We start from the raw sequence: 11863 nt of genomic DNA, 5'->3' as shown, positions 1-11863 counted from the left end.
TGCGCGCCCGGAGGGATGGCAGCAAGGAAGCTTCTGCGTGTACGATTCGGCGTTAGGAAAGCCAGATCACGGTACTCACCAGCGGAGTTCCACCGTGTCATGAAGAGTGTACGCCTTCTCAGTGCGCTCATTCGTAGTATTGGGCGTTCTGGGGTCTCCGTTCTGTCCCAGGCCGTTGCACTCCATCAACTGGGGGCCCGGGTGTTGTTTGGTTTCTCACGCCCGGTGCCAAGGCAATTCCAGTGGCCTCTCTCCGAGGCCCCGTCGAATGGCTGCGCCCCCGCACCTCCGCTGGTTCGTGTGACCTTCACGTGCCTCCGCCCAGCAGCTCGCCCTCCGTGGTCCCCGGTGTTGCTGTTGCCGCCACTGTGCTCCACTCCAGTGCGTGGCCTCTGGTTAATACCGCCACAACCTCAGGAGGGAAGTTCCAACAGGAGCACTGCTCTCGATCAGGCCTTAGAGCCCCAGGCGCCGTCACAGCTCTCGGTGATGAGCTCCTTACCGCAGGGCCCTCCGGTTATTCAGAGGGTGGCTTTTCCTGTGTGACAATGCACCCCCTGGGTGTGGTCCCTCAGCAAGCTATGATGGTCCAGTGGCAACCCCGGGGGGGTCTGGGCAGGCCTCGTGTGGCGGTCCGCAGCACTGATCCCCCAATCAGCATTCTTTTGGCCCCAGCCGGAGCCCCAATCTAACCTTCTCACCTCTGGAGTAGATCCCGGGGTCCACCATAGACCCGGAGCCGACCATCTGCCAAGGGGGGGGGGGCCCGAAGGGGTTAGGGCTCCCGACACCCCCGCTGCCCCGCCTCCCAGTACCTCGAGTGGATCAGGCACTGGGCAGGGAGTCCCTCGCCGACAATACTTGCTCTCGTTGCTTTAATAGTCCCAGGCCTCCGTTCAGATTAAGCCCCGGTGGGGAAGGGTCCAGCCGCTCTGTCCTCCTGGCGAATGCGCTCCACGACTCTATTCGGCCTGCAGCAACGGGGACCGTCGGCTCCAGCTCTCCGCTTCCTTGCGCGCAGTTTCCCGCACAACAGTCGCCTCACTGCACCCGCTCCGCCTCACCAACTTCGAAATCGAAGCGCTTCAGGTTGTGCAAGGCGTCCTGCAGCCGCAGGCAATCGGGGTTTAACACTTCCCCTTGGCCGCCATCTTGGTTGCTGCCACCAGAGCACCCCGGGTGCCGCGCCATCGATCCGTCCCAGGCTTGTAGGGAGAATCGAGCTCCGCCTTGCGGGTCTGCTGTGGGGGAGTCCCTTCCCCCGGTTGGCAAAGTGGGTAGGGGATCGCCAGAATCCGTTTGGCAGGTTAAATGTAGGCTCGATCTCGGAGCCCAGTGTCTAGGCGGCCTCCTCCATCGGCGCCCAAACCACGTCCCCCACCCACTCTCCATCACAGGCAGGCTTGAACTTTTGATTTTGATCCGGTCCAGTGCATTGCAGTTAGGGCTTTATGATTTTAGGCGCTGTATTGCAGATTATTCTTTACAAATTATAACTCCAGTTCAACTGATTGGATTCTTCTCATTTTAGTCTTGTTTTATTTATTACATTAAAATCTATCTTTCTATCATGGTGTGGGATAATTTTTCTGTGGTGTTTTCACAATTTTACTATTTGGGAGTGTTTCATAAGTACTTTACACATTGGCTGTAAGTTAAGCCTGACTGTTCTGTGCCAAGCTACCAGGTGGTGAGCACAGGAGAATTTGGGGTTTGCTTGTGTCTTACCCTGACTAGGTTTGTGGTTGTTGCTTGACCAGGGCTCACACCCCAGTCAACCAACAACCCTATTTCTAACAGGCGAACTATGCAGGACTTTGCGGTGATCATACAGTATCTGTAAAAGAAGGTTTAGCTTCCCAGGCAGCAATTCACAAAATGCATTTTGTAGTACATTTGTAGTGCTGAAATACTACTATAAACAAATTATAAAATACTATTCACAAACTACACTAAAGTACATAATACACTCTGATTTTGTGAGTAGTAAACTTACTCAACAGTGTAAGTTACTGTGACGGGATGAGACAGCCCAGATCCGAGGCAGGAATGAGTCCAACCCTTACAAATGTCAACGGTGCCCTCTCCCCTCTCTCTACACAGCAGCCTGAAATCTGGGACCGAGCGAAGACCGCAGTGATTGTGCCGGAGGACGAAAGCGAACACTGTTTCTTTAATTGGGCCGAGTTTGGATCAAGCCCCGCCCCCTTTTGTGACGCGCAGGTCGACGACGAAGAAAATCCCTGAAACAGCCAGACGCGGGTGTGTTCGACACCTGGAGGAGAGGAAGCAGAAAGTGTGGAGGAGAGAGCGAAGACCGAACGAGGACGTAGCGAGGGAGAAGAGAGAGCGGACGCGGCCGAGAGAACAGCAAAGCCAGGAGGCCAACGACAAAGCGTATCGCCAAGCCACGCTTCAGGGGATGCGTGGCTTACACAGGTACGTTTGCGTATGTCGGGTTGGGTGGGAAGGAAGGGGTTTAAACCTCCCTGAGTCACCACTCGAACGCTCCTGTCACTCCCTGCCCTGAGCACTGTCGGCACCTCGGAGTACTTCCTTTTGCTTATGCTTTTGTGCACCGACTGTCTCCTCACTACCCGTTCCTTTACACATTATAAAAATTGGACACCAGACTGAAGTCAGTCTACATTTTCTTTTCTTGGGTCCCGGAACGTCCGGACGGCGTCTGTTCACGTCCCGATCATCATGGAGTGGAGAAGGCGAAGCCTGGAGACCCGTAAAAGGCGTCTTTCCCTGGAGAAGAAAGAAAGCGAAGGCCCACTTCACGATTATAGAAGCACTTTACGACGAAGGCGATTGTTAAAACCAATAAAACCCACTTTAAGTCCCATATGTGTCAGTGCGAGTCTCTCTAGCTTTACCTTTACCTTTGAGAATCAGGCCCCTTGTGAGTACGATTTTGTAATACGTTTGCAGTATTCCAAAATGATGTACCACAAAATGCAGCTTGTGGACAGTCCCAAAGCCTTTCAATTTGGTGGAGACATGCAAGTTTCACTGTGAATACAAGGTCCTTCTAAAGTTTCCTTTCACAAAGGAAGCCTTAAGGAGAATTGTGGCAGTAATCTTGCTTGAGAAGCGTCAGCCATTTTAGCATAGTGTTAAACACGCCATGCACTGTGTGGTGAGGCTCCATAAACAAACCTTCTTGACGGCTTGCCTTCTCCTAAACTGAGAACTTAAGCTCTGCTTCAGCATCCTCTCCCCAAACTGCTCAAATTACCACGATCCATGGCTGTGAGAAGGTCTCCACACGTATTTACTTTTTCCAAACACTAGATAATCACATTTCTGGGCTTTGAGCTTTGGGATTCAGTACTTTTAAAGGTACCATGGTGTTAAAATCTCATTGTTGGAAGAAAGTTGCAAAAGTACAGAGCTGCTTAGGGTGTCCACTGCCTTCTGAGACACATTCATCGGTGAAGGCGCCACTGAAGTCATTTAGGCATTCAATCATTGTTGAGCAGTGACTGAACACAGACACTACACCAGGAGTTCACAGACCCCATCTTGTCACTGTGGGCGAAATGAAGACCCACCCCCCCCCCCCCAACTGTCCCCTCTTGAAATTCTTGCAATTGTGCAATTCCTTTTACATAATTAGTAAATATTGCCCTCTGATGACTGTCTTACAGCAAGCATAGCATCTTGTATTGTTCATGCAGATCTTCCTTAAAAATGTGTATATTTACGAGTTGTGTGTTTCTGAGGATGAACCATGTGGGTGCATCTACCATGTAAATTACCGTCTTGTAAACGTTTCCAATTATGGAATTTCAGGAGCCTTGGTAAAACAGAGCACAGCATACTTTCAATTTTAGGGCTGATAGAAAACTGTAGGGGTCTACAGGAATAGAGAAGTGTGGTTGGAAACCTGTCATATTCAACTTGAGTATACAGAAAAGAAAAGGACAAATATATATGGTAAATAGAAACTTTAATAATGCTTTTCATACAGAAAAATGGTCCAGATTTGTTAAATATGAAAAAATATAATAGAAATAAATATTTTAATACATAATAAATATTAACCACTGACAAAAGGTTATTACAACCCTTTTTATGTAATAAAGTTCATTTTCTGATGCCGTCCAGTTCAAAACAATTTTTCCTGGAACAGCATTTAATCTAAGCCTTCCCCAATGTTCCAGTAGACTTCACTTAACCCAGCCTGGGTCTTTTGGAGAGAACATCCAGAAGCTAAAACTACTAGTGTCTGTGTAGACTGCATCAGCCACGTACAAAGGCCTTTAACTCTGCAGACCTTTCAAGGCCTTGATGACCAAATTGAGCTTAGCCAAAGACGTACCTGCACACCCCTTGTATTTCTTCAGGAAGACCAGAGGAGGCAGCTAAACAGACGATTATATTGGGATCTCAGTCTTAAGAATATCTGGGCACAAACACAGTGCTGCTTTGGAAGCTCTTCCCTTCAGGAGAATGGCCTCGTGCACAAACTTTTTATAGATAAAATGAGGAATGGCACTAAATTGGTAGTTGGAATAAAAGCATTGATTGGGTTTCCAAGCATACCCAACACTAGCATGTAAAGGAATTTATAATTGTGAGGAGAATATGAACTTGCCAGAACATTACAATTTGGAAACATGGATAAGTTGTCAATATATTGCAGGAACCTCAATTCTCTCAGCTGCTTTCCTACTAGACTATACGTCAATCCTAAAAAAAGGACTCAGTCGCATTCCTGCAATACCACATCTCAGTGCAATGAGACGGACTGTCAGCTGCATGCCTGTTAGACCACGTCAGCTCAATGAGATGGACTCTCAACTCCATGCCTGTTAGACATGTCATTTCGATGAGATAGACTCTCAGCTGCATGTCTGTTAGACCATATGTCATCACAACGAGATGCACTCTCAGCTTCATGCCTGTTATACAACATCTCATTCCAATGAGATGAGCTCTCAGCTGCATGCCTGTCAGACCACATGTCAGTGCAATGGCATGAACTCTCAGCTGCATGCCTGTTACACCACTTCTCATTGTAAAAAGATGGATTCTCAGCTGCATGCCTGTAATACAACATCTCATTGCAATGAGATGGACTCTCAGCTGCATGTCTGTTAGTCCACATGTCATCGCAATGAGATGGAATCTTTGCCGCATGCCTGTTAGATCACATGTCATCGCAACTAGATGGGCTCTCAACTGCATGCCTGTTAGACAATTCATCCCAATAAGATGGACTCCTCGCTGCATGCCTGTTAGTCCACATGTCATCGCGAAAAGATGGAATCTCCGCTGCATGCCTGTTAGTCTACATGTCATCGTGATGAGTTGGACTCTCAGCTGCATGCCTGTTAGACATGTCATCACAATGAGATGGTCTTTCAGCTGCTTGCCTGTTAGACCTAATGTCACTGCAACAAGATAAACTCTCAGCTGCATGCCTGTTAGACATGCCATCACAATGAGATGAACTCTCCGCTGCATGCCTGTTAGACATGTTGTCACAATGAGATGGACTCTTATCTGCATGCCTGTTAGTCCTCGTGTCACTGCAACAAGATAAACTCTCAGCTCCATGCCTGTTAGACATGCCATCGCAATGAGATGAACTCTCAGCTGCATGCCTGTTAGACATGTCATCGCAATAAGATTGATTCTCAGCTGCATGGCTGTTAGACATGTCATCACAATGAAATGGACACTCAGCTGCATGCCCGTTAGACCATGTCATTGTAATGTGATGGACTCTCAGCTGCATGCCTGTTAGACCTCATGTCATTGCAAACAGATGTACTCTCAGCTGCATGCCTGTTAGACATGTCCTCACAATGAGATGGACTCTCAGATACATGTCTGACATGTAATCGCAATGAGATTGACTCTCAGCTGCATGACTGTTATATAAATCATTCCAATAAGATGGACTCTCAGCTGCATGCCTGTTAGTCCATATGTCATCGCAACGAGATAGAAGTCCGCTGCATGGCTGTTAGACCACATTTCATCGCAACAAGATGGAATATCCGTTGCATGTCTGTTAGACATGTCATCGCAACAAGATGGTCTCTCAGCTGCATGCCTGTTAGACATGTCAATGCGATGAGATGGACTCTCAGGTGCATGCCTGTTAGACATGTCATCACGATGAGATGGTCTCTCAGGTGCATGCCTGTTAGACATTTCATCTCAATGAGATGGACTCTCACCTGCATGCCTGTTAGACATGTCATTGTGATGAGATGGACTCTCACCGGCATGTCTGTTAAACATGTCATCTCAATGAGATGAACTCTCAGCTGCCTACCTGTTAGACATGCCAACGCAATGAGATGGACTCTCAGCTGAATGCCTGTTAGACATTGTTATTGTGATGAGCTGCACTCTCAGGTGCATGCCTGTTAGACATGTCATAGCAATGAGATGAACTTGCAGCTGCATGCCTGTTAGACATGTCATTGCGATGAGATTGCCTCTCATCTGCATGTCTGTTAGACATGTCATCATAATGAGATGGACTCTCAGCTACATGCCTGTTAGACGTCATTGCAATGAGATGGACTCACGGCAGCAGGCCTGTTAGATCATGTCATTGTAATGTGATGGCCGGAGAGCCCTTATTACCTCAAAGTTGCAGCCTCAAAGGGAACCATGTTATCCATTTGTTTTACAGCCCTTCCCTACTGAATTCCAGCGTCATACAATAAACACTGCTAGTGACACCATTGGTAGCGGTGCCCTGGAACACAATGGGGGTCGCCTCTTTTTCAAATTTGGTTGTTGAAGTTTGATTTTAAACTTTTTTCACAAAGGAAAGATAAACTTCCTACACTTTTCTAGTTACATTGCATGAAAATTATTTGAAACAAAGGTCTTCATTCTCATGAACCCTAAGGCTTTCCCTGTAAAAACCTGGGGGGGTGCAGGTCAGGAAGACAATTCAATTCAGAAGGACAATTTGCTTTTTATCATGCTTTGATATTTTAAAGTTATTAGATCATTACCTATGGATGAAATGGAGCACATACTGTGAGTATGCAATCCATACAGCCTATGTTCAGTGCGTTCTAGGAGAATAGGTTGTCAGATTGTGAGAAAATATCTGATGACCACTGTTATTTTCAGGTCAGAAGAAAAGGCAGCTTGGGTGACAGGACATGCATGCTTTTTAAAAATTTGTGTTGAGTTTCAGTCTGTATTGTGGTCTGTGCTAATTTTGTCCAGATAAGATTGGGCTTGATGGCCTTACATTTTGAGCCTGAAGAAAGCTTGAGACATCATGAGTCGTGAGCGAGGTTACATTTTAGTGTCCTACAGAAGATGGTGCCCCGCCTAGGAGAAAAAGACCAATCCCTAATCCAAATGCCTGCTTCCATTTCTTCTCCACTTAATTTCTTCATGGTGTTTCTGCTGCTTACTTAATATGTTCGTCTTCTGGTCTGTCAAAAGAAAGCAGTACATGGATTAGCAGAGAAATGCACAAGCCAACCACAAACATTTATAAAACATGCCTTGCATCTTCGACTTCGTAATTTGGCACTGATGATCAGGCAATTTTACACCACCATTTGCTCTGACTACCTAGTGCAAACTTCTTTTTTTAGTTAGGGATCAAGTGCTGAGGCAAATTACTTGATTACAGTCACCGGAGCAATGCATGCCATCTGAACCCTGGGGATCACACAATCTCAGAGTGTGACAGATTTCTCACACCCATGTGTTGAAGGAGAATCCATGGCACTGCACCACTTCTCTCATGACTATTACATAGACAGTCTTTCAAAAAGGAAGCCATCAGTTTTTGCAAACCAATGCAACACGAACAGCGGAAACCATTGACATTTAATAAATGGAACCATACTTGCTCATCAAAATAATTTAGCCCAAGATAAAATATTTACAATAATAGGTTCTTTATTAACACACATTCCTTAGTGTTTTACTTGTTATTCGAGTGAAATTGTATTTTATCTCAGTGGTTTCTCAGGGGTTTGGTTCTTGGGAAAAAAATAAAATTAACAGGGGCTCTGTCATGAAATTGCTGTGGAAACCTTTCCAAGTTTACCAAGTCATAGAAAATAGATAGTCTGTTGCAAATTTTCTTCCAAATCTAGATTCTTTACATCTTTAACTTCTCTATTAGCTGTTATGTGTGATGATATTATTAAACATAATAACAGACTCATGACATCAACGACGTGTTGGGCATCACGGTTCGATACCCTTGTACTCCTTAGCTCAACATATCCTCACTTCCCCGCTCAAGAATCTAGCATCCGTCTCTACTTCCTCTTATACATCAGGTCAGCGGACCACTTCTTCTTGGTGCTCGTTTCTTTTCTACCACTCGTTTACTATAACCCATAAACCTTCTTCTACAACCTCACAGACAGGCTGCAAGTTATTTAATGTTGGACTCTTTAGCAGCATTGTGATGTCTCTTATTGACCCCATTTTCCTGTCTGCTTAAGTGCCTGGGTGCTGTGTTGGATATTTTATACTTATTTTCTGTTCTGTTATTTATTTGTGGCCAGCCAAGGCCTTTCCATTTCCGTCAGTGGTTCCTCTATTCAGTGTGGTGCTGTTGCAGTGTAACCAGTGCTTGTAAGAGAAATACAACTCAGTACTTAAGAAGTATTGAAAAATACTTCTTAAATACAGTGGCCATGAGGTGGACCGACAACTCGGGGAGAGCTACACTTCAACAGTGAACTGTCAATACACTGAATAACTAAAGGAGAAGCTGAAGGGCTATTAGTGACAATTTACCACTTCTTTATTGTAGATCTTCACCCTGTGAATCTATACTAGATGGTACATTCTAGTGCATTGGACATACTAAGAGAAGTAAGTCATTTGTTTTCTTTGTTCATAGCAGTGTGCCTTGCCTGCAGTGCCCTCAGGGTTAAAATGAAACCACCATGTGATCAGATCTATGGCCGTTAGACCATTCTGTTTGCTTGTGTAACAACTTAGGAACTTAGCTGCCGTAATTGGCAAAGTGGCCCATGAGGGCAGCAATCCTCATGCATTTAAACCTAATTCCTGAGACAGGTCCTATGGTTGAGTGTGAACAGGCTCTGCTGCTGTGTGAGCATTCCTTGTGTGCCTCTCTGTGCTTCCTCATCAAGCAGAAGAGCACAAGTGTGTCTGCTCTTGCTGGGATGATAACATAGAGATGGCTCTTTGCAAGACATGCTTGTCATTTACAGTGGCCTGGTAATAGATTGGGTGATGTCGAACAGGAGGGCATGGAAGGATTGTTTAGATTAAGGTGATGGGTAGAATATCTTCTTCAAAACGGGGTGTGGCCAAGTCACACATAATACTGCATACTAGTATTGGAATTCTGCATCTTTAAAACCAAGGATCTTGTGTACCTATTGCATCTACATTCTGTGACATTTGCCTAAAACAATAACTGTAGGGAATTGCTGAGGCATTAATGGGTGTGGATAATTTGAGGAGAGTTGGTCCATTCATCTGATGCTAAGGGTCATCTACAGGTGAATCAGTGTAATGGCTAGGAGCTGAAATTTCTGCTGTGATGAACTGCAGGAATGTGAAGATATTTACCTCAGTGTCAATAAGGAAGAGCTATGGGTTCTCAAAAGATTTGTATCATGGTCAAGGCTGTATTGATGCCTGTCTTGTACAAATGTTATAATGCCCCAGTGAGTAGATACTAAGGTAGAATTAAAGAAGTTATTTAAATCAATTGAATGAATGCATCCCATTGTGGTCACAAGAAAACTCTCTAAAGAGTTAAGATTGTGTGTAGATCTGAGTGTACTGCATTGGTCTTTGTTGATTGAAATCCAACTCAAATAATCGGTGAGATTATTCAGTTTTTGGAATATGTCAGTGCCTTTCACCCCCAATCCTTATTAGAGTACCCCTATATCTGTTTGCATCCCGACAGACTAAGGAATACATTATTTCTAACTTCTCAGGCTTTGTTTCATTTTCATATGATGCCTTTTACCCTAAGGTAGACCTAACTAAAATGAAATTCAGAAGATTATTGATTACTTGTCCAGCAGTATGCTCGGGTACAATTTATGCAGACTGTCATACAGGTATTCTGATGGGATATCAATGAGCAGAATAGGAGATAGGTTAAGCATTAAGTGCTTTCAGGAGGAAAGGGTTCATTACTCACAAAGAGAAAAATTTATGTTTTAACAGGAGTCAATTGATTACATTGGTTATGTTGTTTGCAAGGAGGAAAAAGAATTAATAATAACTATTGTTAATGAGTCAAAATTGGGAAGCAAAAACTAACTCATGTCTTTAGCTACGTGTAGTGGAATTCTGCATTAGATTTCAGAACTTTATACCATTTCCATAAGAATAATAGTCAGTAATGGATTGGTAGTTTGGTGGAACCATAAATCTGATAGCATTTAGGAAGGTTGGCGACAAAAAGGGTAAATCATGCTGTAAAGAATTGACACCTATCTGTCCACTGTGGATGAGGATAGCTAAGAGAGGAAGTGGGTAGTTCTGGGATAGCTGAAAAGCAGGAGAGGACCAAGGAGTAGAGGATTTGATAAAAGTTGTGAGAGTGAAAGTGGCCATTGGATGAAGATAAAACTTCAAAGTGGCTAATTGTGTGTGAAAATCTAAAATCCCAGTAACATCGGTGTGCAGCATGAATAGTATGGTGGTGTGGAAGTATCAGAGTGTGGAAAAGAAAAAGAGTCATTCTCGAGAGAAAGGGGGGGACGAAAAATACCCTCTATGGGTAGAAAATATTTGTGTATAATCCATAGATGGGGAGCAGGGGTGCTTTGGTGTATATGGGTATATATCACCCTGTCAAAGCAATTTCTGTTACACAACACTCCACTGACGGCCTTAGGCTTATCTGGCATTTAAAGGAACCAGGGGACAATTTGGCCACATTATTGAAAACACAATTTGGACTGTTCCTCAGTTGTCTGTCAGATGTAAGTGGGGATGTTATGCTAGCTCGCTGCAAAAGATTAAGCCAGGGTATCAGACACTTTTTGCAGCCTAATGGGGGGGTGGCTCTGTGGCTTGATAGGCACTGCTTGGAAGCCAACCATAGATTACGGAAGGCCCTTGTAGCTTGTCCTAAAGATTGGGACGAAGTTTGAGCAGCTCGGAAGCTTCATAAAACACCTTGAGGGCAAGGAAGGATGTGTTAGACCTGTCAGCCCTTTGGGTGGTTCCTCCTAATTATTATTATTATTATTTTTTATCCCCTTTTTGCCTCCTGTATTTTTCTTGTGTGTCCACTATTTTTTTTCCTGGTGTTGAACCTAGGTCTCTGGGCGCCTCATTATCATCTATTAATGGTGAGGCGCAGGTGCATCCCTGAAATGGAGGATTAGTGCTGTCCTAAAATGGTGGCCGTCAGAAATTATCTCAGAGCCTTGGGCCATAAGGTGACATGAGAGGTTCTGGAACCTTCCGATCCACTCTGGTCCCTTGGGCCCAGGCTATAAATAGAGGGAGTTCAGAGCGGCCATTTTAGAACAAGGAAAGTCGGTGGTCATCTAGGAGCTGGCTGGAGTCCAGGCTGCTGAGTGTGGAGGCTAGTGCACTGTAAGGGTTGACCGCCTCTTGGGGTTGCTGCCCTTTACAGCTGATGTTGCCACAACCTGCTGATCTGACCCTGCTAGGAACCGGCTCCAGGACCTGCTGATCCTCCGCATCATCGCAGGAGTGGAGGTGCCCTATTGACCCCAGGGATCTTTCAAGGACAGATGCCAAGGAAAGCCGAACATTCCTGTAAGGTGGTGAGTGCTACCACCGATTGCTGGAGGTGAAGCCTGAGCGAAAGAACTTCCTCCCTGAGGGCCCCGCTGCTGCGGCCTGGAGCGTTAGCTTGACAGGGTTGCCC

General features: G+C 45.2%; 1 protein-coding gene across 1 annotated transcript in view; it reads right to left on the bottom strand.

The window, feature by feature from the left end:
* Positions 1-3941: 3941 nt before the first annotated feature.
* Positions 3942-11863, bottom strand: part of LOC147725652 (interleukin-12 subunit beta-like) — a 155671-nt gene continuing 147749 nt past the window's right edge. The window contains exon 8 of the mRNA XM_086964562.1: positions 3942-7430. Coding sequence (XP_086820688.1) covers positions 7410-7430 — 21 coding nt within the window. The 3' untranslated portion in view covers positions 3942-7409. The remainder of the gene's footprint in view (positions 7431-11863) is intronic.

This window comes from Lissotriton vulgaris, chromosome 3_2, assembly GCF_964263255.1.
Source record: "Lissotriton vulgaris chromosome 3_2, aLisVul1.2, whole genome shotgun sequence".
NCBI lineage: Eukaryota > Metazoa > Chordata > Amphibia > Caudata > Salamandridae > Lissotriton > Lissotriton vulgaris.
Note: the sequence above shows the minus strand (reverse complement) of the source record. Positions and strands in the feature narration are given on the sequence as shown.